This window comes from Leptosomus discolor, chromosome Z, assembly GCF_034619465.1.
Source record: "Leptosomus discolor isolate bLepDis1 chromosome Z, bLepDis1.hap2, whole genome shotgun sequence".
NCBI lineage: Eukaryota > Metazoa > Chordata > Aves > Leptosomiformes > Leptosomidae > Leptosomus > Leptosomus discolor.
In genome coordinates, this window is record NC_141419.1 from 73664660 (window position 1) to 73691657 (window position 26998).

A 26998-nucleotide genomic window follows, 5' to 3' on the forward strand; every position below is an offset into this window, starting at 1 on the left:
CAAAACAACTGGAGTAGAAGCTACTCTGTGAAGTCTTCTGTTTCTCTAAACTGTTTGTAGAATTTTCAAAATGAAGAGCAAGTGAGCTCTGCTGCTCAGAAATAAAGAGCATAAAATGTTAAAAAACCTTTCCAACTTTTGAGGAATTACAAACTCTGTTGTAAGGTTTTGAAGAATTAGTTAGTGCTTTTTCTGTAATAGTCAACAGTTCTTGATACGGAAGTGTTGTGCTTCATTCTTAAATGATGTTAAGTTGCTCTTGTGAATGAGATACATGGTGTTGTGAGTTGTTGTGAACCTTGCGCGAAGCATTTATATTGGTGCCCTGGAAAGCTATGTAGGAATGATAACCATAGTCAAGTTCATAGTGTTCTGTTTTAAAACCTGAGCCACAGTGTGATGCTCTCTATTCTGACTGAGCCTTGCACAGAAGTACCAGTGAAGTTTGTTTCAATATACAACACAAACCTTAAGCTGATGCATTTCTTAAATTTGTAACTAAAGAGGCTTTAAACTGCATCAGTTGTCTTAAATAGACATTGAATTTTTTCTGGCAATGGGTAAAAAGGAAATAATATGCCCATTCTTCCTCTAAAGTGATCAGGAAAGTAAATGTGCATACCTGAGAAATTGTCATAGACCAAATAGAAATCTGAATTTGATGATGATCTAAAGTCAAGAGTAACAATTTAAATTTTTAAAAAAACCTTTCTCTGTTACAGGAGTTCTGAGCAGCATGATTTCTGGGTGGAACTGGGTGGCCCATGGCTTATATCTGCTCTTGAATATTTGTTCTGTTGAAGGTAAGACTTCTGTGTCTCAAACAGAAGACACTTGTAGAACTTCTTTAATTGGATGCTTGAAGCACAGACTTGTTTTTTGTCTAGATATTTGTGAGGTGGGGGCAGAAAGCAAGGTGCACTACGATAAGAGACCCCTAGTCTATGCTCTTAATACTAAGGTAAAATGATTTATGTGAAACCGATACTCACTTTGGCCTCCATTTGTTGCTTGTCTGTGTACAGAGATAGTGAAGAGCAACTTTGGTCAGTGGAAGGTTGCTTTGGTTCCACTGACATCACTGGAGCTGGTCACTGTAGCAAACAGAGTTTAATTCAAATGCCAAGTGGTATCTAAATGAAAGCATGTCTTGGTCAGACTAAATGCTGTTAAAGCAATAAGCTACCGGTGAACTAGTGTAGTAGGCTCTGTGATAGTTAGAGCCATGGACTACTGCTGGTGTGTGGCAAATGATCATTCTCAACATGTTTATTATGGCTGTTGATTGAAGGCAGTATTTCAGTCATCTATTTCACCTTTAAAACTTCACACTTTTCTCTTTATGTGCCTATGTAGCAATAGTAACAATTTTACTGTTGTATTGAAGTTCCTCTGTAAAAACAGTAGTATCAAATGTGCAGAGTTCACTGTAATTCCCAAATATGCTTATGGTATACACACTGAAGCTTTTGAAATGGACAACTCAAGTATTTAACTGCATGCAGTTCTTCAAAAAGCAGTCAACCACAAGAATGGTGCACACTTGGCCCAAATTTTTTGTTGTTAACTTTCTCAACAGAAAATACCTTTTTAACTGCAGGAGTAACCTCAAGTATACTACCTTCCTCCTTCAAAACATACTAAAGATTCAATCCTTGACTCTGCTCTATCTCTAGAAGGCTTCTGTTTATTCATAGAGCTTTTCTTGCTTGGTAAAATGCTTTTGCAAAGCTTAGGTAACACAACACTGGTTTTGCCCCTTAAATCTGCTTCGTGGTTCACTAATGCATTTCAGTTTTATAACTGTCAAGTAACTAATTAATTTCCTGCTTATACACATGTAGCATTTTTAACATTACACTAGTGTTGTATCAGCAATATTGATTATGAAATGCTCTGTAGTTTTTAATAAAGATGCAATTATTTTTCTTTTTAGCTTCAGATGGACTTGTACAGTCATGTGGTCACATCATCCCAGAGTCTCCTGTGTTGGCCCTTGGTTCCAATTTCACAGCATTATGTATTTTGAATGAGAGTTGTCTTGACTTTGGCAATATCTATGCTAATCAAATTATTTGGAAAGTTAAAAATAGAGTGGTACCAAAGGAACAGTATCGTGAAATAAACAGTACAGTTTCCAGTGTCACATTTAATGACACTTCTTCACTAGCTACGCCTCTGACATGCAACGTATTAGCAGATGGACACATTGAGCAGAACATTTATGGAATTACAGTTACAATAGGCTGTAAGTACCATTTTTCTTGCCTTTTATTCTGGTCTTAAGAAAATTGCTGCTGGGAAACAGGGAAAAGAATGCAATAGAAAGTGTGCACATCTTGAGACACTTACTTCCACTCCCTCAGTTCCTGGAGGCCTGTATAAACGCTATTAAATTACATGCCATCAAAGCTGATAACTATGCACAGAATAGTTTTCTAAGAAGTGGAAAATATTCTGAACTATTTCAGTGTTCAAATAGTTCTGAGAAGGTGCTCTTTGAGGCAAGACTGAGATCTTGAGAAAGCCACATGAACAACTTAATATACTATTTCTTAATTAATTGGTGGACTATTTAGAAAGTAAGTGTTCTAGTGTCCTTAATATCTGAGTATGAATTGTTGGTTATGTTGCCTCCTAGAGTTGGCAAAAGGTATTGCAGTTCTTGCATGGCCTGCGTACAAGAGGCTCACCTGAGTTCACAATTTAAACTAATGTTGTTCTAGTATGAGTTACAAAACGCTTGCACAGAAAAACAATGTTTTCCTTTTCAACTTCTGAGTAAATTTCTTACCAGAAAACATGTGACTGTCAAAATATATGGAAAGCTGAGGGCACATAATATCCTGAGATGATAAACTGAATGACAGTACAGATAACATTCTGCAGTTGTAATTCATATATGAATCTTGAGATGCATTTGTATTTAAAGCTACTGTATTTTCATGCTGTCAATTAAAGAAAAATTCTGTAAACAATGAGAATAACAGGTTTGAGAAGAGTACAGCTATTCAGGAACATAGCATCCTCCTGGAGAAACTGGCTGCTCATGGCTTGGATGGGCATACTCTTCACTGGGTAAAAAACTGGCTGGATGGCCGGGCCCAAAGAGTCATGGGGAATGGAGTTCAGTCCACTTGATGGACAGTCACAAGTGGTGTCCCCCAGGGCTCAGTACTGGGGCCAGTTCTGTTTAGTACCTTTATCAATGATCTGGATGAGGGCATCGAGTGCTCAGTAAGTTTGCAGATGACACTAAATTGGGTGGAAGTGTTGATCTGCTCGAGGGTGGGGAGGCTTTGCAGAGGCACCTGGACAGGCTGGATCGATGGACTGAGGCCAATGCTGTGAGGTTCAACCAGGCCAAGTGCCGGGTCCTGCACTTGGGTCACAACAACCTCATGCAGCGCTACAGGCTTGGGGAGGAGTGGCTGGAAAGCTGCCTGGTGGGAAAGGACCTGGGGGTGCTGGTCAACATGAGCCGGCTGAACATGAGCCAGCAGTGTGCCCAGGTGGCCAAGAAGGCCAACAGCATCCTGGCCTGTATCAGCAATAGTGTGACCAACAGGAGCAGGGAGGTGATCGTGCCCCTGTACTGGGCACTGGTGAGGCCGCACCTCGAATGCTGTGTGCAGTTTTGGGCCCCTCACTGCAAGACGGACATTGAGGTGCTGGAGCGTGTCCAGAGAAGGGCAATGAAGCTGGTGAAGGGTCTGGAGAACAGGTCTTATGAGGAACAGCTGAAGGAGCTGGGATTGTTTAGCCTGGAGAAGAGGAGGCTGAGGGGAGACCTCATCACTCTCTACAACTGCCTGAAAGGAGGTTGTAGCCAGGTGGGGGTCAGTCTCTCCCAAGTAACAAGTGACAGGACAAGAGGAAATGGCCTCAAGTTGTGCCAGGGAGGTTAGATTGGACATAGGAGAAACTTCTTCACCAAAAGGGTTATCAAGCTCTGGAACAGGCTGCCCAGGGAAGCGGTTGAGTGACCATCTCTGGAGGTATTTAAAAGATGTGTAGATGTGGCACTTCGGTCATGGTTTAGTGGTGGACTTGGCAGTGCTGGGTTAATGGTTGGACTCAGTGATCTTGGAGGTCCTTTCCAGCCTAAGTTATTCTAAACCCATAAGATTCATAAGGTAGTTCTGTTGGAAATGGCATTCTGTTTGAAAGGAAGTGAGATTCAGGTACGTTTTACGCTTGTAAATAGTGATATTCTAAAAGCTAGAAACAAACATTTTATATGCTATGATTTGAATTTATGAAGGAAAAAAGTAGTTCAGCTGCAATCTGAAAAATTTTCTTACACTCTACTAAAGTGCACTGATGAAGATCCCCTATCTTTCTTGTAGATGTTCACAGCTAAAGCATCCTTCTTCCATAGCTCAAGTGGGGAATAGACCTGTTAGAATTGCCTTAGAGCTCAGATTATTTGCAAAGTCAATGTATGCCAATCCAGCTGTAGTGCTCGTTACCATTTTTTTTCCTGTGTGAATTAAGATAGATTTAGATGAGAGATGCTTGATAATAGTTTTTCTGCTTCCAAGAATGAGAAATCTTCTCTGCTGTTCGTTACTGTCAGGTGCTTGTTTCTTATACAGCCTCCTGTTTCTCAGAGCAGCTGGTTAAGCTTCTTGACTTCCATTGCTGGGTAGTATCTCGCACTTCTTGCCCCCTTCTTTAGAAATAAATCTGACTATACTGCTCATGTTCACTGAAACTGCTCTAATGGGACACCTATCATGATTCTTACTGGATTGAAATGTGTATATAGAGTAGTTGTTGCTAACTTTTTTCTGTACAGTGCCCCCAGAGAAGCCCAAGAACCTAAGTTGCATTGTGCATCAGAGGTCAAAACTCACATATCCTATGACTTGTACCTGGAACCCTGGAAGCCATACGTTCCTGGACACTGAGTTTAGGTTGAAATACAGATGGTAAGTAGCCCTCTGTAGAATATCTAAATAGTTTTGAAGAATATTTGTGGGCTAAACTAAGTTTCTTTGAAATTTCTTGACACTTTGGAAGAGTTCTTAACTTAAATATAGTTTTCTGAAGCATTGTTGTCTGTTTTGGGGGGAAGGGAGGAGCTAAAGAAGTTCACATTTAAACTAATCCTAAGTCAGACTTGAAATTTTGTGGCTGCAATTGTTTGAGTAACAGCTATCTCGTATTTTTCCGTTCTTCAAACACGTTAGTGTGGCTTGAGTACCATACACTAATCACTAGGTGACTAGACCCAAATTATATATTGTACATTTTTCTGTGGTGACTATTCTATTCTAAACAAGCAGAAGATGTCTGTGCTCACTGCAGGGGGCTGGACTAGATGACCTCTAAAGGTACCTTCCAACCCAAACCAGTCTGTGATTCTAAGTAGAGAAATGAACATATAGTGACTGGATTTTGTAGAGGTATTATCTACTCTGTACTTCCTAAGAACTCAGAATTGTGTTTATCCACGATTAATCCTACATGAAAGCTTCAGCAAAAGTATTTCTGTTGTGAAAGCAAATTAACTTCAGTATTTCTCAAACTTTTCAACTAATCTCTTGTAGTTTAAAATGGAGTGGACAGAACTGTTGCTCTGTAGGTTTCCACCTACCCCATTCCACTGAAGTGTTTTGGTAGCAAGTGTAATAGGAAGTATGGGTAGATAGAAAACCTGAATGCTTTGCAAATCTCCTGGTGGCCCTAGAGTAGCAGAAGGTGAACAGAAATGATGCTGTTGCACCTGTAAAACTGTGCTCTTCAAGGGTATGCATGTAATACTGACTACATCTTTTAATGCATGGCTATGCTTCTGGTTACTAGCCATATTGCCTTTGATTAAATGTATCTATTATCGATCTCTATTTATTAAGCTAAGTCAGGATTTTACACAACTTTATAATTACAATGCTGTGGCTTCTGCTTTTGATGACTTGAAAGTCAAGAAATCTTGTTCTAGTTTCTGTTCTAATGTGATCATGCATTTGTGGCTGAAGAAGCCATTCTAATCTATTCACCTTTTCTTTCTGCTCTCTGATTACAGAGATAATGGCAGAGGAGAAACATAAGAGCTAAATTGATTGATCACTCTGATCTACTTAAAAATATTCTCTAAAGGAAGCCAAACTTAATGCTTTATACCTTGTTTTTCCTTCTCTTATTTAGGCCACAAGATAACTTTCCTGACTGCATACCAAAAGATGTTAACAATTCTTGTACGATTGCTGATGTTCAGTTCTTTGTTAACCTGGAGGTCTGGGTGGAAGCAACAAATGCTCTTGGGAAGGCTGAATCTGATCCTCTTGTTTTTGATCCCATTGAGATTGGTAACTATGGGCCTCTTAATAAAGCTTTAGTAGTACGTAACTGCTGCTTCTGTGCACATTGCTGAATTGATATGTTAGTGTTTCTTCACTATGAAATTTAATGCTGCCAAAATATTGTTGACTAGAACTTGGAACTGTGCTGGACAAAGGTAGGGAAGTTGAGAGGTTTGATCACAGTTAGATAGCAAGTTCTTGTTGAGTAGTCTGAAACTAATGTAAAGTAGCAGCAGTCTGAGTGTGTGAAAGGCTTTAATGGCAGTGTTAAAGCATACTCTACCAACTGCTAGAGGCATGATGAATTACAGCTGTAGATTTGACTCTTAACTCCTTCTCTTCCAGTTAAACCTCTGTCTCCACACAACTTATCAGTCAACTCGGGAATACTGCCTACTGTTCTGAAGCTTTCTTGGGAGGATCGGATTTCGGCAGCTGTGATGAAGCTGAAATTCAATATTCGCTATAGGATCACTGGTGACCCAAACTGGATGCAGGTAATGCCACTAATGTCCCCTGTCACTATTCTGATGTAACCGATGTCAAGCTGCAGAATAAGTTACCTTACTGCTGCAGTTCAGAGGATTTGCTTTATCTTTAGGGCTTGTGTGGCTTCTCAAGGTAGTTTATTTGGCCTGTTCATGAAAGCTGTGATCTATGTTTGTTTTGCATAATATAGAGTACAATGATGTTGTCTTTTTATTTTGTGGACTTCTCTACTGTCCTCCCCATCATGTTACATTATGTTTATTTTGAATTTTATTCTGTACATGCAACAACTGGAACATTCATGAACTTTCATCTTCCCATGCACATGCAAAACTACTAATCTAAATGTCGCTTAAAGCTTGGGCAAACATTATATAGTGCTGGGATGCCTTTTTCAACTTGCTGTATCTGCATTTGGGTCACAACAACCGCATGCAATGCTGCAGGTTTGGGGATGAGCAGCTGGAAAACTGTCTGGTGGAAAAGGACCTGGAAGGGGTAGTCAACAGCTGTCTGAACATGAGCCAGCAGTGTGCCCAGGTGGCCAAGAAGGTGGCCAGCACCATCCTGGCCTGTATCAGAAATGGTGTGGCCAGCAGGAGCAGGGAGGTGATCGTGCCCCTGTACTTGGCACTGGTGAGGCTGCACCTCAAATACTGTGTGCGGTTTTGGGCCCCTCACTGCAAGAAGGACGTTGAGGTGCTGGAGCGTGTCCAGAGAAGGGCAATGAAGCTGGTGAAGGGACTGGAGAACAGGTCTTGTGAGGAGCGGCTGAGGGAACTGGGGTTGTTTAGCCTGGAGAAGAGGAGACTGAGGGGAGACCTTATTGTTCTCTAACTACCTGAAGGGAGGTTGTAGCCAGGTGGGGGTTAGTCTCTTCTCCCAAGTAACAAGTGACAGGACAAGAGGAAATGACATCAAGAGGGGAGATTTAGATTGGATATTAAGAAGAATTCCTTCACCAAAAGGGTTGTCAAGCATTGGGACAGGCTGCCTGGGGAAGCAGTTCAGTGGCCATCCCTGAAGATAATCAAAAGATGTGTAGATGTGGTGCTTATGGGCACGGTTTAGTGGTGGACTTGGCAGTGTTAGGTTGATGGTTGGACTTGATGATCTTAAGAGTCTTTTCCAACCTAAATGATCCTATGATTCTATGCAGTGTGGTTGCCCTACATACATGCCTTAAGCTTGATACAGTCAAGGAACTGGAAAAGAGTAGGAAGTATGTGTTACTGTAATCTTTATGATATGTTCACATCATCAAGAGTTGTGGGTTTCTTGCTCATCAGTCTATGGATGTATTTTCAATAGCTTCTCAGTTTTCCCTTTCTTTAAGCCTTCTCTCAGAGCAGCACTATTCAAGAAACTATCTTTTCATCAAGATCTTCCCATCTTTTGTTTCAGTAGAGGCCCAAAAGTATACTGATTGCATGACTTGTTGGAAGAAAGGCTGCTTCTGATTACGAAATACAGTTTTTGAAGGAGGTGTCATAACACAACTGCTTGTGACTAATGTGGTATATTCCTTTGGAGGAACTTATTTGGCTTCAGATGTGGAGATTAAGGTCACCTCAACTGATATTTTAAAGAGCACTACTGTGCACAGCTTATTCTGAAACTACAGGATCTGTTCATACATGGTCCTATTAAGTTCTTTTAACTTGTCCTGCCTTTTTAACATGTGCACAAGACCATTGAAATAGTAACTTTTAAAACAACTGAGCTTGCTTAGCTGTGGTAAAATGTGACTACTTTGACAATTCTTTGCACTCAGGATTAACCTCTTAAGTGTCCTGCATGTGTGTTTAACTTAGTCATTCCTCTGGCAGGGTTGCTTACCATAAAAACCTCTTAATTGCAAATGGAGTAACATCTGATGGAGTCAGTGTGTGTGTACCTACATATATGTGTTATTTACATCACACGTGTTTTTCTGTACATATGTACATATTTACATCACATATCTTTTTCTGTACATATGCAGCAAGAATATTTTCTGGCATTCAGTTGCTAATGTAAGTAAAGGATAGAGCTTATGAAAGCAAACTTGTTTATTAGCAAAAGTATAAAATAATCTAAAAGTATTTCCAGTGTCAGTTAAGAAAACACTGTTTTGTATCAGTGGAAGCAGTGATGGGGAATTCTTTTAGCTTTATAGGAGGCTTCTAGCACAAGTATTTAGCAATCAATAATTAAGCAGATAACCTAGCAAATTTCTGAAATGTGAGGTGGGATGTTACAGATCAGTAAATAGGGGAATTACATGGGAAGGAAGGAAGGAGAGGTAGATGTAAACTAATTAAAAAGTAAAACAGAGCATGAGAGCTGCTTACCAATTCTAGTGTATGTCCTGGTAGATATGCACAACTATGATACCTTACCAAACCATGGTTGAGAATTGAAACTTTTGGAAATAAGAGGGGAGAAACACTCAATACAAACAACATAGTTTATGTGCGGTGGGGAGCCCTCATGGATGGGAGCACAGAACTCAGCTTTACAATTTTTCATCAGTGCCTCTAAAGTCTTTCTACTGTTTACAGGTTCCTCCTGAAGATACAGCTTCACCAAGAACTTCATTCAGTGTTCAAGGGCTCAGACCCTACACAGAGTATGTCTTTTCAATTCGTTGCATGAAGGAAGATGGAGTGGGCTACTGGAGTGACTGGAGTGAAGAAAAAACCGGGGTCACCACTGAAGACAGTAAGTAATATATGAAAGTAGGTCACTGAGTTTCAACATGTGTAAGTGCTTGGCAGTTTGGCAGTAGCCAGCTGAAATTCTGTATCCTTGCTTGAGCTGTTTGATTTTTACATGCAACAAGGCTCTCCTGAGGTATTTTCAGTAGTGACCTACTTGGTCTGTACATTCCAAGGAGCATGAGAATTCCATAAAGCCAGTCTAGAGTTGCTGCCTGAAAACAGCTAAAATGGGAGGTAGGCAATAAACGTTTTCAGAAAGTTATGTTCTCAAAGTCTTTTAGAAGATAGGTAGGCTTTATGCCTGTTTTTCTTCTGAAGGTTGTCCCCGATTAACTGAAGCTATTCTGCCTGTGTGAAAGTTTTGAGTTTTTTTTTTAGTAGACAGACTGCCTTAATTTATGACCAACTTTGTGTTTAGGAGGCTGTTAGATAGTCATAGGTGAACAAGCATCAGTAAGTATGGAACAGAAGATTTTACTCATATAGGGTACATAGACTTCACACACTTAGTAAAAGCAGTGATGTGAAATACTGTGCATATGGGAAGTGTAGTCTCTTACATGCCAAAGCAGCTAAATAAAATGTGTTTGTTTACTCTTAACTTTTCCCAAGGTATTCTGTGTTTACAACACTTCCTTGCTTGTAAGAGTCACTTACAGCTGCCTCTGCACCATCTTGTACCCACTTGTTTATGTATTCTTTATGTAGTCTTGCTGCTCATCACTGATACAATTGTCAGTGCGGGAGGTGTAAGAAAGAGAATGCCATCTATAAACCACTGACTTTAACCAGGGTTGAGTCTGTGTGGAAAATCATTTTATTTTGCCTATATTTAATGTCAAAAAATCACTGTTTCCTTACAATTTCCCTTTTTGATGATGTAATCATTGGAATTGTCATCAGTCTGGACTTGTAATATAACGCTTTGCAGTAGGGGTGAACACTGAATTGCTGCTGTCATAATTTAATCATGAAAACTTCTTACCAGCCTCAGCTCTTTGGGGGCAGTATTTGGATTATGTTTAGCCTTGCTCAAGGGGACTTTGCAAACAGGATATGTACAACTTCAAAGTATGAGCAGATTACTACGTAAGATCCATAAAAGACAGCAAATCACTAGGTTAAGCTTTCCATTCACAGCCCTGGAGAAAAACTGCTGAAAGGCCTCAGTCAAGTGTCAGCCTTTACTGCTTTGAAAAACAAATCCTCAGCATTGCAAAGTTGCTGCCGTGCACCAAATCTGTTCGTACTACAACCAGCTCATCAGCTTGGCTGGCTGAGTTGTGATACTCCAGCCAGCTGATAGGATGTGTCTGTTTCCATTGAACTGTATGTTCAGTGGGTGTGCTGCGTCACCCTGTCGTCATTCATGTTCCTTCAGGACAGTGGCACTGAGACTGTTAATGGCACTCAGAGCCTCTTAAGATCTGTGTCCACTCAACTCCATGGCATGCTTTTCACCTTCAGTGATTATTTCCAGCTGCTCATGAATACAAGCATTGCTTGAGATGTACTGTAGTATTAAAGTAACTACAATTTGCTGTGTTATGAATTTAATGTACTTCATAGCTCATGGAAGTCAGTATTTCCCCACTAGAGAGGCTTCCTGCAAGTATGTTCTTGGGTACAAATCTTTTTAAATTACAAATCTTTTAACAAATCTCGGGTACTGATCTCTTTAAATTTTGTTTGACTGTTTTGTGGCATTTTATGGCTTAGCAATTGTTGCAGCAACTGTAAACTCATACAAAATGAAGTTGCACAATAACTGAGCAGTCATTATTTGAACACTGACACTTAAAACAATACTCATGCACTTGTTACAGTATGTTCTCGAATAGTGAATTCTTACATTTTCCATTAACAGAACAAAAAGACATGCAGTGTATATATGAACACAACCTAGCCCTATGCATCTGTCTCTTTAAATTCCTGTCCAAATAAAAGCTCCAGCCTTTGATGTATAACTTACCTTTCTATGATACAATCTTCAGATACATTGGTAGCAAAAGGAAGACTAAGGAAAATGTGGGCCTGCTGCTGAATGAGGTCAGTGCCCTGGTGACAGAGGATATGGAGAAGGTGGAGTTACTGAATATGTCCTTTGCTTCAATCTTTACTGCTAAGGCTGGTCCTCAGGAATCCCAGACCCTGGAGAAAGGAAGACTTTCCCTTGGTTGAGGAAGATTGGGTTAGGGATCTTTTAGGCAAACTGGATACCCATGAATCCATGGGCCCCAATGGGATGCACCCAAGAGTGCTGAGGGAGCTGGCACATGCTGTTGCTTGGCCACTCCATAATCTTTGAAAGGTCATGGAGGACAGGTGAGGTGCCTGAGGACTGGAGGAAAGCCAATGTCACTGCAGTCTTCAAAAAGGCCAAGAAGGAGGATCTGGGAAACTACAGGCCAGTCAGCCTCACCTCCATCCTGGAAAGGCGATGGAGCACCTCATTCTGGATGTCATCTCCAAGCATGTGGAAGAAAAGGTTATCAGGAGTAGTCAGCATGAATTCACTAAGGGGAAATCATGCTTCACCAATCTGATAGCCTTCTGTGGTGGCATGGCTGGCTGGGTGGATGAGAGGAGAGCAGTGGATGTTGTCTGCATCAACTTCAGCAAGGCTTTGCACACTGCCTCCCACAACATCCTCGTAGGGAAGCTCAGGAAGTGTGGGCTAGATATGTGGACAGTGAGGTGGATTGAGAACTGGCTGAAGGACAGAGCTCGGAGGGTTGTGATCAGCAGTGCCGGTACAGGTTAAGGGTTGATCTGCTGGAGAGCAGCTTTGCAGAGAAGCACCTGTGAGTCCTGGTGGACAGCAAGTTAGCCGTGAGCCAGCAATGTGCCCTGTGACCAAGAAGGCCAAGTATCCTGGGGTGCATTAAGAAGAGTGTGGCCAGCAGTTTGAGGGAGGAGGTTATCCACCCCCTCTATTCTGCCCTGGTGAGGCCACACCTGGAGTACTGAGTCCTATTCTGGGCCCCCCAGTTCAAGAGAGACAGGGAACTACTGAGGAGACTCCAGTGGAGGACTACGAAGATGATGAGGGGGCTGGAGCATCTCTGCTATGAGGAAAGGCTGAGAGACCTGGGGCTCTTTAGCCTGGAGGAGAGCAGACTGAGAGGGGACCTTATCAACACTTAGAAATATTACAGAGACAAGGTGAGACACCTCACATGACTGGAGTGTGGTCATGGATGGCTATGTCCTTTTCAGGAAAGATAGGCCAGCAAGTGAGGAGGTGGAGTTGCTCCTCACATGAGAGAGCAACTAGAATGTACGGGGTTCTGGATGAGGAGCAGGTTGAGAGTTTGTGGGTGAGAATCAAGGGGCAGGCTAGCATGGGAGATAGTGTTATGGGTGTCTATTACAGGCCACCTGATCAGGATGAGGAAGTTGACGAGGCCTTCTACAGGCAGCTGACAGCAGCCTGGCAACCACAGGCTCTGGTACTCATGGGGGATTTTAACTACCCAGACATTTGCTGGGAGGCCTCCACAGCCATTCACAGTCCTGGAGGTTCCTCCAGTGCCTTGATGGTAACTTCTTGATGCAAATGGTGGACGAGCCAACTAGGAGAGGAGCACTGCTAGATGTTATACTCACTAACAAGCAGGGTCTGGTTGAAGTGGTGAAGGCTGAGGGCAGCCTTGCCTGCAGTGATGATGAGATGGTGGAGTTTGGGATTTATGTGGTAGGAGCAGAATATCAAGCAAGATCTGAACCCTGGACTTCAGCAGGGCCAACTTTGGCTTTTTCAAGTAATTGCTGGGGGAAATCCCATGCAACAGGGTACTAGAAGGTAAAGGGGACAAGATGGTTTATATTTAAGGACCACTTTTTCCAAGCTCAAGATTGGAGCATCCCGGTGGGTAGGAAATTGAGAAAGGGAGCCAGGAGACCCGCATGGTTAAGCAGGGAACTGATGGGCAAACTCAAGTGGAAGAAGAGAGTCTATAGATCTTGGAAGGAGGGGATGGCCACTTGCGAGGACTATAAGACTGTTGTCAGAGGATGTAGGGAGGCAACTAGGAAAGTGAAGGCCTCCTTGGAGTTAAGCCTTGCAAGGGAGGTCAAGGACAGCAGAAGGGGCTTCTTCAAATACATTGCGGACAAAACTGACACTAAAGGCAATGTAGGCCCACTGTTGAATGAGGCGGTGCCCTGGTGACAGAGGATACAAAGAAGGCGGAGTTACTGAACACCTTCATTGCCTCTGTCTATACCGCTGTGTCCTCAGGAGTTCCAGACCCCTGAGGCCCCAGAGGAAGTCAGGATAAAGGAGGAGTTTGACTTGGTTGATGAGGACTTGGTTAGGGATTAATTAAGCAATCTGGACATACACAAATCCATGGGCCCTGATGGGATGCACCCACGAGTGCTGAAGGAGCTGGTGGAAGTCATTACTAGACCACTCTCCATCATCTTTGGTAAGTTGTGGGGAACAGGAGAGGTGCCTCAGGACTGGAGGAAGGCAAATGTCACTCTAGTCTTCAAAAAGGGCAGAAAGGAAGACCCAAGTAACTACAGACCAGTCAGCCTCACCTCCATCTCTGGAAAGGTGATGGAACAACTTACCTCGGTGCTGTCTCTAGGCATATCAAGGATAAGAGGGTTATTAGGAGCAGTCAACATGGCTTCACCAAGGGGAAGTCATGTTTGACCAACCTGACAGCCTTCTATGAAGACATAACCAGCTGGATAGATGATGGTAGTGCAGTGGATGTGGTTTATCTTGATTTCAGTAAAACATCTGACACCATTTCCCACAGCATCCTCACAGCTAAACTGAGGAAGTGTGGTCTGGGTGATAGGGTAGTGAGGTGGGTTGAGAATTGGTAGAAGGAAAGCAGTCAGAGTTGTGGTCAATGGGACAGAGTCTAGTTGGAGGCCTGTATCTAGTGGAGTCCCTCAGCGATCGGTACTGGGACCAGTACTATTCAATATATTCATCAGTGACCTGGATGAGGGGACAGAGTGCACTGTCAGCAAGTTTGCTGATGACACAAAGCTGGGAGGAGTGGCTGACACACCAGAAGGCTGTGCTGCCATTCAGAGAGACCTGGACAGGCTGGAGAGCTGGGCGGGGAGAAATTTAATGAAATACAACAAGGGCAAGTGTAGAGTCTTGTTTCTGAGAAAGAACAACCCCATGTACCAGTATAGGTTGGGGACTGAGCTGTAGAGAGTAGCGTAGGGGAAAGGGACCTGGGGGTCCTGGTGGGTAGCAGGATGGCCATGAGCCAGCAATGTGCCCTCATGGCCAAGAAGGCCAACGGCCTCCTGGGGGGTATTAGAAGGGGTGTGGTCAGCAGGTCAAGAGAGGTTCTCCTCCCCCTCTGCTCTGCCCTGGTGAGACCCCATCGGGAATAGTGTGTCCAGTTGTGGGCCCCTCAGTTCAAGAAGGACAGGGAACTGCCTGAAAGAGTCCAATGCAGAGCCACAGAGATGGTTAAGGGGCTGGAACATCTCCCTTGTGATGAAAGGCTGAGGGAGCTGGGGCTCTTTAGCTTGGAGGAGACTGAGGGGTGACCTCATTAATGTTTATCAATACGTAGAGTGCCAGAAGGATGGAGCCGGGCTCTTCTCGGTGACGGCCAATGACAGGACAAGGGCCAACGGGTGCAAGCTGGAGCACAGGAGGTTCCACATTAGCATAAGGAAAACCTTTTTCACTGTGGGGGTGATAGAGCACTGGAACAGGCTGCCCAGAGAGGTTGTGGAGTCTCCTTCTCTGGAGACATTCAAAACCCACCTGGATGCGTTCCTGTGTGATCTGCTCTAGGTGGTCCTGCTCTGGCAGGGGGGTTGGGCTAGATGGTCTTTGAAGGTCCATTCCAACCCCTGACATTCTGTGATTCTGTGAAATATCTAAGAAGGTGGGTGTCAAGAGGACAGGGCCAGGCTCTTTTCAGTGCTGCGCAGTGACAGGACAAAGGGCAACAGGCACAAACTGGAGCACAGGAAGTTCCGCCTCAACATGAGGACAAACTTCTTTACTCTGAGAGTGTCAGAGCTGGAACAGGCTGCCCAGGGGGGTTGTGGAGTCTCCTTCCCTGGAGACATTCAGAACCTGCCTGGATGCAGTCCTGCATGACCTGCTGTAGGCTAACCTGCTTTAGCAGTGGGTTTGGACTAGATGTTCTCCAGAGATCCCTTCCAACCCCTGGCATTCTGTGATTTTGTTAATTTATGTGTGCCTAGTAGCATTGTTTCAGCTTTACACAAAATTCACTTTGTCTGGGTGAAATACTGTAAAAGATTCTTTCAACATTCAAGTCAATTCTTTTCAACAGCCACAAACTCGTAATTATTAATATTAAAAAAATCAGTAAAAGAACTCCCGGAGAAAATGCAGTCTAGTAAGATTATAAGTGTAATGCATTTTAAGATCATCTTTCTATTAGAGCTAAGGCCCTCAAAAAGGATTAGCCACTTTCTATTGCTTTATGCACTGTAATAGTTCAAAATTAAATTTCTATTGGAAATACTGCTTGATTTTTTTTTTATCAGTACTGGTGCCAGAAAGTATTGTAGTATTGCACAGAAGTAGTGCAGTTCTGTTACCCTTTTTAGCGTAACGGGTATAGGAAACTTGGGGAATTCTGTCAGGAGAAATTTGGCTACTCATTAACTTATCTGCACTTTCCTTTTTTAAGTGACTTGATATTGAGGGGTAGGGAGAGTTTTGCAGCTACAGACCATAGCACAGTTTGCTATATACAGATGTGTGGGGCTGCATGATGTGCCTGTTACAGACTACATGGTGTAGGTTTGGTCATGCCTCACTCGGCACTGTCGTTTTCAGCCTGTTGTTGCAGATGCTCCTCGTGGTGACTCTCAGTTATTTTGATACTGTAACCTTAGAGCGGAACTGCTGTTTTGCTCGTCCCTTCATGAAATCTTTCCATGCAAGTGTTCCACTTAACGTGCCAAGCGTTTTTTTTTTTGTTGAGGAACTAATGAAACACTTTTGTGTATGCTTTTATTTAAAAAAAAAAAAAAAAGTCTAATGGTAGTCAAAGGATGAATTCAAATAGATTAAGTAAAAAATATTTCTACTATGAAGCATTGTTTCCTTTCATCAGAACCATCTAAAGGACCACCCATATGGAGGATCATTGATGCACGTCACTCACCAGCTTCCTGGACTGTGCATCTGATGTGGAAGGTAAAGCAACATGATAAGCAGGAGGAATTGAGCATTCTTTTACAAACATGAGCTTTTAAGTGGGAAAATTTACTTCAACAAACTTGAGTAGATAGCTGGGATAATAGAGGTTTTATAGATATGAGAAGTGACTTTAGTATTCTTACTATAATAATTAGTTATGAAAAATTAAAAGTACAGATGTAAGTGCCACCAGTTAACTGACACACGCTTGTGATCCAGAGTATACAGAATCCCCTTTCAGATTCCTGACTTGCTGTCCTCAAGCAGTCTGTGGCATAGGAAGCTCACACTTGAACAAAGTAAACCTTCATGTTACTCTTCTGCTGTATTCTAAAACTTTTGTAACGCTGTCTGGACAGGGATGCTTCAGCTGCAAAATGCATTAAGCCTAGAGACATTTCAGAGGCTAAACTTATTAAATACGGCACTGCACGTTTACATGCAGTAGGCTGCTGTGTCTAGTTGGCTGGTTAGTCCAAAGCTGAGAAAGTGAACGTGATTATGGCCAGTCCCCATCTCCTGCTTGCTTTTGGTTTAAACTTCTTCACATTTGATCTAGCTGGTTTTTTATTTATTATTACTTTTTCTCTATTACTAGATGGCTTCTGTGAAATTACATGTATATTGATATGGCATCATTTTCTGATGTAAGTCATATGCCACATGCCGCTTCTGACATTATTTAGCTTAGAATTGGAAAACTGGTGCAACTTTACAGTTTCAGTAACTTTCTCTTAAGTTACCTGAAACTTAACACTGTTACACAGAAACATAATACTTCTGTGTTCCTAGGTAACACTGAAACAAGTATTTTTCAATGTGTAGTAAAAGAAAACTGCTGGGGCTGTTTTGCATTCGGGTTCGATGCAGCTTAAGAGAGATTCCTTTTATGTCATAGTGTTGTAAAGTCACCGAAAATGCATGTTTTATCAACACATGTTCTGCAATCTTTACAGAATAGCTTTTATTAAACTACTAGTTAGGATTGTGAGCCAAGAAAAAGAGGATTTAAACCAGAAATAGTTCTGGAAGTTACTGCTTTACAGAAGTGAATGCAGGTTATTTGCACTTAAATATGCAGCCCTATGATCTATGTAACTTGTCTTGCTCTCAGGTTTTTAAATTATGCATCAAAGACAATAAAGGCTAAGTCATGTTTGTTCAGTATCAGTATAATCAAAGATTTGTTTCTAACAGGCATTGGAGCCATTTGAAGCCAATGGAGTAATCCTGCAGTATGAAGTGACTGTCAGAGCTAAATCATCTCTCACTAGTCCACCAGAGAAATACAATGTTAGTACTACCAACCTTACATTAAAGCTGCCAAATGGAACTTACGAAGTGACTGTGATTGCCCGTAACAGAGTTGGGGCATCCCCTCCATCGGTTTTACTTATCCCAGCGAGTAATTCAAAAGGTTAGTGTCCTAGTAATATCTCTTTCAAACATCTGCATGGCTTTTGTTATAAGAAATCTTCAGTGCTGTAAAATGATACCTTTTACATGGACACATAGTTGAAGTACTGCTGAATGTATCTACTGTCTTACAACTTACAATTATGCTACCATTCGTATACTAGGGCGTGTGCAGATATATGTACTTACAGGTTCATTTCAAGCTATGTGTGCTATTTAGCTGTCTCACTGATCCTTGGAGCTACTGTTCATTATATTGCCTATTTCTTTTGTTAGTATATCAGGCGGTTTTCTTTTTAAAAAATCAATGGGTTGGGGAAGCAAACATCCTTTACTTCATATATATACCATCTCACTGTTGTTGTTCTTCCTTCTACTTTCTGATCCCTTGCCTGCCCCTTTCTTAGTTTGTCCCAGTCTCACTCTCCCACATTTTCAGTATCTTGCCTGACTCTTTTGTCATCTGCTTCCATTGTTTCCCTACTGTTCATGTTCAATTTTATTATGTTCCTTTGATTGTGCAGTAGTAGTAATTACAGGCTGGTTTCTCCTTACTTCCAGCCTCCTCTTAGACAATCTGATCACTACCAGGACAGGGAGCGAAAAATAAGTGTACGGGCAGGTGCTGCTTTTAGTGTAAACAGCGAGGGAGAGCCACAGGTTCTAAACCTGTTAGATGAAGTAATTAAGGATGTGTTTCAAACAGAGTAGCATTGCAGCCAGTTCTTGGTAATGTACACAAGTATGAGGATTAGAATGGGAATTTCTCTCTGAAATAGACCTGTTCTTTTAGAAGAAACACAATATCTTTCCTGTGCAATAAGGTACCTTGTGTTTGAGAACAGACAAGCTGAGTCTAATTTCCAGTTTTTAAGTAACCCAACAGTGCTTATTTTTGATCTCTGATACAAAGATTCAAATATAAGGTTCCAAATTTCAGAAAGTGGCTTTTACGTTTACTTAGGTTCTGTCAAATTGTCACCATTACAATAACCCAAAAGTATCCACATTTGACAAAATAGCTATTATTGGTAATATCTAGTGGAAAAACTGTCATTATTTGTCACTTTTCTGTTTTCTTTTATCACAGCTCCTGTGAAGAATGTTAGAACACTACCTAAAGATGGCAAGTTGTGGGTAGGGTGGACTGCTCCTAGCAGTTATGTTCTTAAATATGTGATTGAATGGTGTCTGGTGTCCAACAGCTCAGACTGCATCATAGAATGGCAGAATGAACCAGGAAATGTTCAAGGAACATACTTAAAAGGTATTCAGCTCATGTCTACAAATACTTTGTAGAAGACTCTAAAAACCTAATAATTATTCTCAAAGTGAGGAAAATCCTCACGCTGACTAGAATCTTATTGTAGGACAGGAATGTAGGATAAGGCTGAGGGCTTCTTTCAGTTTATCATAAGTGTGGAAGTATGTGTATATTTGTGTCAAATATAAAACTGTATCTAATCTTGCATTTTGAAATTTATGTTATGTAACAGCAAGGGGTTTATCTGCATTTTGGTTTTAGTCGTCTTGTTCTTGGAAACCATTAAAATAGCGAAAGGGCTGAGTTCTTTCAATCAAGTTCTCTGATCCCTCTTTCAGTTCAAACAATGAAACTTGATCAGCTTTACTGTTCTCTTCAGATTATGATCAGTAGCTCAAATAATTTTTGGGTTCAGTGCTGCAGACAGATAAAGCCTTTTTATTTAAAATAAATTAGAAAAAAGATTTCTATGAAGTCTGTTCATTAAATTTAACATTTGAATGTGAACCATTATATTGTTCCTTTAGTCAATGTTTTGGAGCAGTTTATCAGTGAGCTCTGTAAAAAATATCAGCTGCCTTAGAAACAGGTGCATCTAATAAAAAAGCCAGACCCCAGAACCCTGTTTCTGAAGTAAATGAGAAGGATGGTGAGGAATTTGGCTGTCTGTGAAACAAAACATTTTCAATTCCTTTTATTAGGTGATATAAAGCCATTCAAGTGTTACTTGATAACTGTATACCCTCTGTATGCTGATGGTCAGGGAAGTGGACAGTCTGTGAAGGCTTATCTTCAGCAGGATCGTAAGTACAAAATAGTCATCTTGGAGCATAGAAACTGACTTTCTTGACTAAAAGTGATGAGACCTTTGCTTTAATACAGACTACATAATGAAAAATGGCCCTACATTTGAGGGTCATCTGGCATCATTGATCTTGTCCCTTCTCTTAACATCCATTCTGCTTGCTTACAGTATTTAGGAGTTAAACAGCTGTCTGTGGTTGACTCTTTCCCTTTTTCCAACTTTAGCAGATAAATTGGCATGAGTTTGTTATTTTATTGGTATAGTATTATTTCTATGCTGATTTATTTTGAATTTCAAGTATAAAGCCAAGACTAATTAACTTCAGTTGGTGATTTCAGGTGATCTGCTTATTACTCAGTTTTGTGTCTTTTTTTTTTTTTTTTCTTTTTTTTTTCCCTGGAGCTTTCTCCTTTAAAACATCTTTGGAGTTGCTGTGTTGTCTGAAAATAGTGCTTTGCAGATGAGTTAGTCCAGATATTCCTTCGAAGTTTTTATGCCGTAACAATTCAGTGCTCACTAATACACTGCTTCTGTGGATGTGAGGGTGACCAACAGAAACTAATCTTCATCTCCCATTACAGGTCCTTCAAAAGGACCGACCATTCAAACAAAAAAAGTAGGAAAAGCTGAAGCGGTTTTAACATGGAACCATCTCACAGTGGATGAGCAAAATGGATTTATCAGAAGTTACACCATACTTTACAAAACGATCGATGGAAATGAAACAGGTAACAGAAAGCAGAGAAGTGCTTTGTGGCATTGAAGTATTCCATCTGTCTTCTTACTAACACATGTTCCTCAAAAAAAAAAAGTTACAGAATTGAGTGTGGCTGACAGTCTGTTTTGATGACATACAGATGATGACTGAGGATAGCTATCCTCCATACCAAACTGAAGTCGTAATAAAGAATTCAGAACAGTCAGTCTGTGTGGAACAGGGTACTGAGTTTAGTTTCTCGAAGCTGATTTGCAGGTCTTGTGCTCCCATCTTTGTATCTAAATTCAGGGTAAGCTGGTGGTATAGCAAGATGAAGCTAGACCATTCAAGATGTAAAGGAGTTGACTGCATTTAACTATGATAAAGCCTTAAAAAGCAAGGGGGGAGGGGGGCAATTTTTAATCCTCATGGAGCTTTAGATCAATATATTACTGGTGTAAAACATCTTGTTTGAAGGGCATGTTAGTTCTCAGTAGTGTGTATGACCTGCAGCACAAGATGGGGAGCTACCACTGTTAAAAAAATTTTTTTTAGATTTGCTTAAATTGGAAAGGCCAATTAGTTATGCCTGCCCTACTTCTTACTATTTCTAGTTAACCATGTTTTTTCTAGTTAGTAACTAGCTAATTCTAGTTAGCCATATATTCTTATTAGAGACCGCTAAGCCTCAGCTTTACTACTAGTTTAGTTTGTAGCTACATTCTGGGGGAGAAAAGAACACCCATCAAGAAAGAGACTAAATTCAAACATTCAAACAGAAACAAACAAATATCAGCATTTCTTGTAACAGTTTGTAGTCTTATGTATTTGTTGTATTTTCCACACAGCTATGCATTCTACTAAAACTATCCTGTACATCTGAAGACATGATGTCCTAATGCTACTGTATTTGTGAAGATCTAATGAATTGTACAGAAAACTAGTACAAATTTTTTCCTCTCTTTAGCTGTGACAGTGGACCCTTCCAAGACGGAGTATACCCTTTCTTCTCTAACCAGTGACACACTGTATACTGTGCGAATGATGGCTTACACAGATGAAGGAGGCAGGAGTGGTCCTGATTTTACATTTACTACACAAAAATTTGGTAAGGAAGGGGCACAATTAGTAGAAGTAGGAAGTAATGTTGCAACAGTGTAGCAAGGCTCTGTGCAAGGTCTGACAGGAGGGGAAGGCAATTTTATTTAAAAGAAAAAAGTTTCAGTTGTAGTTATACTCAAAAGTTGCATGATGCCCAGGTAGTCTATCTAGTACTCAGTCACAAAGAGGTAGTTTAGTCAGGGTTTCTTCTGATTGTACAGAGGACAAGCTATCCTCTGCAGGTCTCCTGGATTGTTCTTTTGTGTTGGCAAACGTGCTGGTTTTGAATGTGTTTTTGTGTATACTTTAGTTTTCAGTATTCTTTTGCCCAGCTTTGAGGAGTTAGGATTTACTTGGTGCCCTTGTCTTCTCTTCTGGTGTCTGATGGCTCCTACCTTGATCTTAGAGTCCAGAGTCTTTGTTTTAATCTGAAGGTAGGTTTGCATTTATTATCCTGATGCTGGTGTCCTGAGAAGCTGCAGAAGTGTGCTGGGATGTTGATCTGCTAATCTAGATGCCAATCAGCATAAGCCATTTTTACAGGGCTTCCTCAGGTTCTTCATTCCCATTCACATCACTGTTAAAATTTGCTACAATTCTCTGCAGACACTGATTTTGAAAAGTTAATTTATTGTATGTTCAGCTTTAGAGAGTGCTTCCTGTTTGTCATGGTAAAAGCAATAACTGAACTTAGTTGTAGAAAGCACTTCTTTAGATTTAGCAGGGGGTCTTTTGGGGGTTTTTTGTATCGTGTTGCTCTTCACTAAGCATTCTGTGAGATTTGCTTGAGAATGTGTGTAACATTGGAAGGAATACAGATCAATAATGCAACCTTAAGTGTTTGCAGGCAGAGGGTATTTTTGTGTACAGAATAAACCAATGGATGCCTAGTGACTCTGCTTACGTTACTTATTTGACTGTGATGCGGTTATGGCAGCCAGTAGCCACTGAAACACCTGGACCACAGCTGAATTCAAATAGATGTTGCTGTCATATCTGCCCAAACTGTAAAATTACTTGCTTCGTCAGTACTGCAGCCTCTAGAGCAACCTGTGTTTTTTGTTGATGTAAGGTGTTAGATTGTTGGGACAGAGCTTTTCGTGGTTTCACCAACAGGCTCTTCATATGGTAAGAAATTCTTCTGAAAGTGAAGCCAAGACTGAGCACTGTGGGTGTATTCAGTTTCAGATTTTCCCTGTCCTTTTGGGAGTGCTTGCTGCTGCAGAGTTCCTTAAATGTCAAAGTGAGCTATAACTGCTTCTCTTCATTTTCTTCAGGGAAAGGAGAAATTGAAGCCATAGTTGTACCTGTTTGTCTAGCGTTCCTGTTGATTGTGCTCCTTGGAGTTTTGTTTTGCTTCAACAAACGTGACCTGTAAGTGTAAATGAAGTCTTTCTTTTCTGATTTTGGTATTTTGGGCATGAGAGAGATGGCAGTTCAATACAAGTAAATCTTCTGCAGTTAGATCAGAAAAAGAAGGTAAAACACACATACGTTGACTGGTGATAAACATTTTTGTGTTTTCCTTGAGAAATCAGGGCCTATTCTGATACTAATTTTTTACTATTAATGATTAGCACACAAACTAAATGTCCTGTGATTCAGTCCTGCAGGGAAATCCCTGCTTTTCTTGCTGGAGTTGGTCAGAATTAAGTTTGTTAGGTTTTGATCAGGATAGACTGTGTTGTTTTCTTCGTTATCATATGAGAGTGGAATGATGGCCCCTAGTTTGTGAAGCACGGAAGATCTGTTTGCTGGCTGTATTGGAGCTATTTAATTACACTGTTAGCAAACTTCAAGCTTTACAGTCAAAAAAATTAGGCAGATATCTAACGTCTCTAGTCAAACTCTGTTTAATGTCTGCTGGGAAACACCCTGCCTCCTCCTCTCTCTATCCCAGAGCTCTTGTCTGTGGCTTTTTGCCAAAGTGTTTTCCCTGGCAAGGAGTTGCATCTCTCCCATGTCCCCAGGAAATTATCTTTTCTTTCTATGTAAGGACAGCATTTTGTGCCCTCTTCCTTACGACCTCCATGCTGTTTCTAAAATCAGTTCTTAATGGATGTCAGTTGAAAAGCCCATGTTGCAATGTTCTCCAGAGTTCTCCTACAGAGGATCTATTGTTGGAGCCTGTTTATAAAGAGCAGGATAGATGCATCAGTTTCAAAGTTAGTTTGCTTGAGGGTGATTTATCAACAGAAACTTCTGTTGTGAAGTAACGGTTATTACATTCTTAAACTTAGGAGTTCAGAGTTACAAAAGACCAAGCAAGTTTTTCTTCCAGTATTTTCACTTTATTTTTAGCTATGAAGTTGGCTTAAATTTTGACAGCTGTGATATTCGTAGTTGTTTTAAGTGTATTTTTATACTGACATGCATCATAGACTTTACATAAATAATTACTTTGTAGGTTCTAGAGTGCTATAAATTTGAAAATCCCTCGCTAACCGTTACCATTTGTGGGTTTGCCTTATGTCGGGTGGCTACATCTAATGTTTAGAGGAGTTAAGTGCAGTGCAATATTCTACTAAGCCCTACAGTTTCCTACAAAGATGTAAAGAAGTGCAGGAAACATTCCTATTTGGAAATAAATACTCGCAAAATTGCTGTGTAAGGGAGTGGTGTCCTGGATTATGTAGTATTTGCTATCAACATAGGAATTTGGGGAGTGCATCTTGTAATTTTATTCCGTTTTTAATCCTTTACAGAATTAAAAAACATATCTGGCCTATTGTCCCTGATCCATCCAAGAGTAACATTGCCCAATGGTCGCCTCAAGTTCCAGCTAAGGTAATACTCATCTTTCTGCATCCTGTATCTTCCTAGTCCACAAGGTTTCAAATAAACTAACCAGTGGGAGTCTTCTGTCTCTAGCTTATGTGAATTTCAAGGAAAAAAAGCCCTGGATGTTAAGTTTCATGATGTTGTGATACGATACAGTTAGACTTTATTGCATCAACAGATTCAGTATTAAAAACGCATGGCCCTTAGCACAAGTTCATAGCGTGGAGCAGGCTTTAACATTGTGAATTATATTCAGTTTACTAGTTGGAAGGGTCAAGTCCTAATTATCTTACCCACAGGAAATCAGGATTAAGCAAAAGAATTCATGATTCCCGTTCTTAAAACCCTGAAGTGACTTGTTTGCACGTTTAAGTCATGAATGAGAAAGAAAGCTCTAAGACCTTTCGTCATGGATGAGGAGGTGGCAGCAAAATTTATGCCCCATGTAGGGTGAACAACATAGCAAATTCTGTTCAATAAACTGCGGCTAACTTCCATGAAGCAGTGGTGTTGAATGCATTATTGGAAGTAATGTACGTGTGGCTTTCAGTATAGAATGTTCCTGTGCTGCACAGCAAATGGTTCTTTATTTACAGTTCTTAAGAATAATTAAAATGAGAGCAAAGCTTGCACACCCACTACAGTTTTAGAATAGCTGCATAATTAAAGACTTTGTGTTGGAAACAAAGCTACATCCTCCATCTTGTAACAGATATTTGGGAGATACTGCCCAGCTTAGTAAGGGGAAAACTTACATGAAGAAACTGAAAACAATTACAGAATGAAAATTCAGGTATTTAACGGTGGTTTTGATTTTTAACATAACCTTCCTCTTAGGCACATCCATGTCTTTCTTTCAGCATAACTTTAGTTCCAAAGATCAGATGTACCCAGAAGGCAGCTTTACAGATGTAAGCGTCGTAGAAATAGAAGCTGATGACAAGAAGTCTTTTTCAGAACAAGATCTAAAACCCTTTGACTTGCTTAAAAAAGAAAAAAGTACTTCAGAAGGGCACAGCAGTGGTATCGGAGGATCTTCGTGCATGTCTTCTCCTAGGCAAAGTGTCTCTGACAGTGACGAAGGTGAAACTACACAAAACACTTCAAGCACTGTACAGTATTCAACTGTGGTACTTAATGGCTACAGAGACCAAACACCTGTACAAGTCTTTTCAAGGTCTGAGTCGACTCAGCCACTGCTAGATTCGGAAGAGAGATCAGAGGATCACAGTGGAGGAGGTGACAGTACAGCACAGAGGCAGCAGTATTTCAAACAAAATGGTGGTCAGGATGAAACCAACACAGACAGGCCATGCTTTGAAAGAACAAAGCAAATTATTCCTGCTAATGAGGGGGATCTTGTTGGATTTGCACAACTGCAGATCTCAGGTCAGAGTTCAGAGCCATTGGGCCTTGGGCTGGAAAAAAATACCCAGGAAGCTGCTGTATCAGATGTTTTACAGACAAGTACTGAAGGACAAACTGTGAGACCTGAAACCGTGGGAGGAAATCCACTGTCAATTGATGAAATGCCGAAAAGTTACCTCCCACAGACTGTGAGACAAGGGGGCTATATGCCTCAGTGAGGGAAGAGACTGGCTCTGGTTAGGCCTTTATTAGTGCCTGTTCACACTTTCTCCTGTGTTTCTGATAAATTAAGCTAGGTATTTTTATCTACATTCAGATAGAAATATTGAAATTAAGTGAAGAGTAGTTTGACAAAGATCAGTAAGGACTGTGTTTTTGTGGAAGACTTGCAGTCCAGACCTGCTGGAGACTTATGCACTACATAAAATCTTACGTCTGGGTAGCTGAACAGGCCTTTGTGCTACCTTGGGTTTTTTGTGTCTTGTCATAGCAGATTTACACATGATTGAAAATGGCAAATTTCAATTAATCCCATCAGCCAGTAGACCTCCTAGAAGGACTACTTCGATTTGTGGCAGTGTACACGCCTAAAAAGCCAGCTTTAGTTGCTTGGAGCATTTTTGTGCAGAAGTAAGACTGAAGCTTAATATTCTAACATGGAAAAATACTAGTGTCATATACTCCTCAGTAGCTTAATTGACATTCTGAATTTTGACTTGGCCCAGTATCTCAGTTTCCAGCTTACCAGACGTACAAATCATGCTCATCCCCGTTTAAAAATTAAATAGAACTTGCTATGCTGTGCAAAACCATAGGGAAACACTATGATTGCTTGACTCTGAGTGCTACTGTAGTAATTGATACTCTGCCTACATTTACATATGCATGCA

At 41.0% G+C, this 26998-nt stretch overlaps 1 protein-coding gene across 1 annotated transcript; it reads left to right on the forward strand.

Moving 5' to 3' along the window:
• The first annotated feature begins 733 nt into the window (after nucleotides 1-733).
• IL6ST (interleukin 6 cytokine family signal transducer) lies at nucleotides 734-26345 on the forward strand. The gene is made up of 15 exons (XM_086479499.1): nucleotides 734-803; nucleotides 1937-2248; nucleotides 4802-4934; nucleotides 6154-6314; nucleotides 6654-6805; nucleotides 9341-9500; nucleotides 16591-16673; nucleotides 17874-18093; nucleotides 19183-19359; nucleotides 20058-20159; nucleotides 20743-20889; nucleotides 21826-21966; nucleotides 23237-23333; nucleotides 24665-24746; nucleotides 25601-26345. The coding sequence occupies exons 1-15, from the start codon at nucleotides 737-739 to the stop codon at nucleotides 26324-26326; spliced, it is 2760 nt and encodes a 919-aa protein (XP_086335625.1). The 5' UTR covers nucleotides 734-736; the 3' UTR covers nucleotides 26327-26345.
• Nucleotides 26346-26998: the final 653 nt, after the last annotated feature.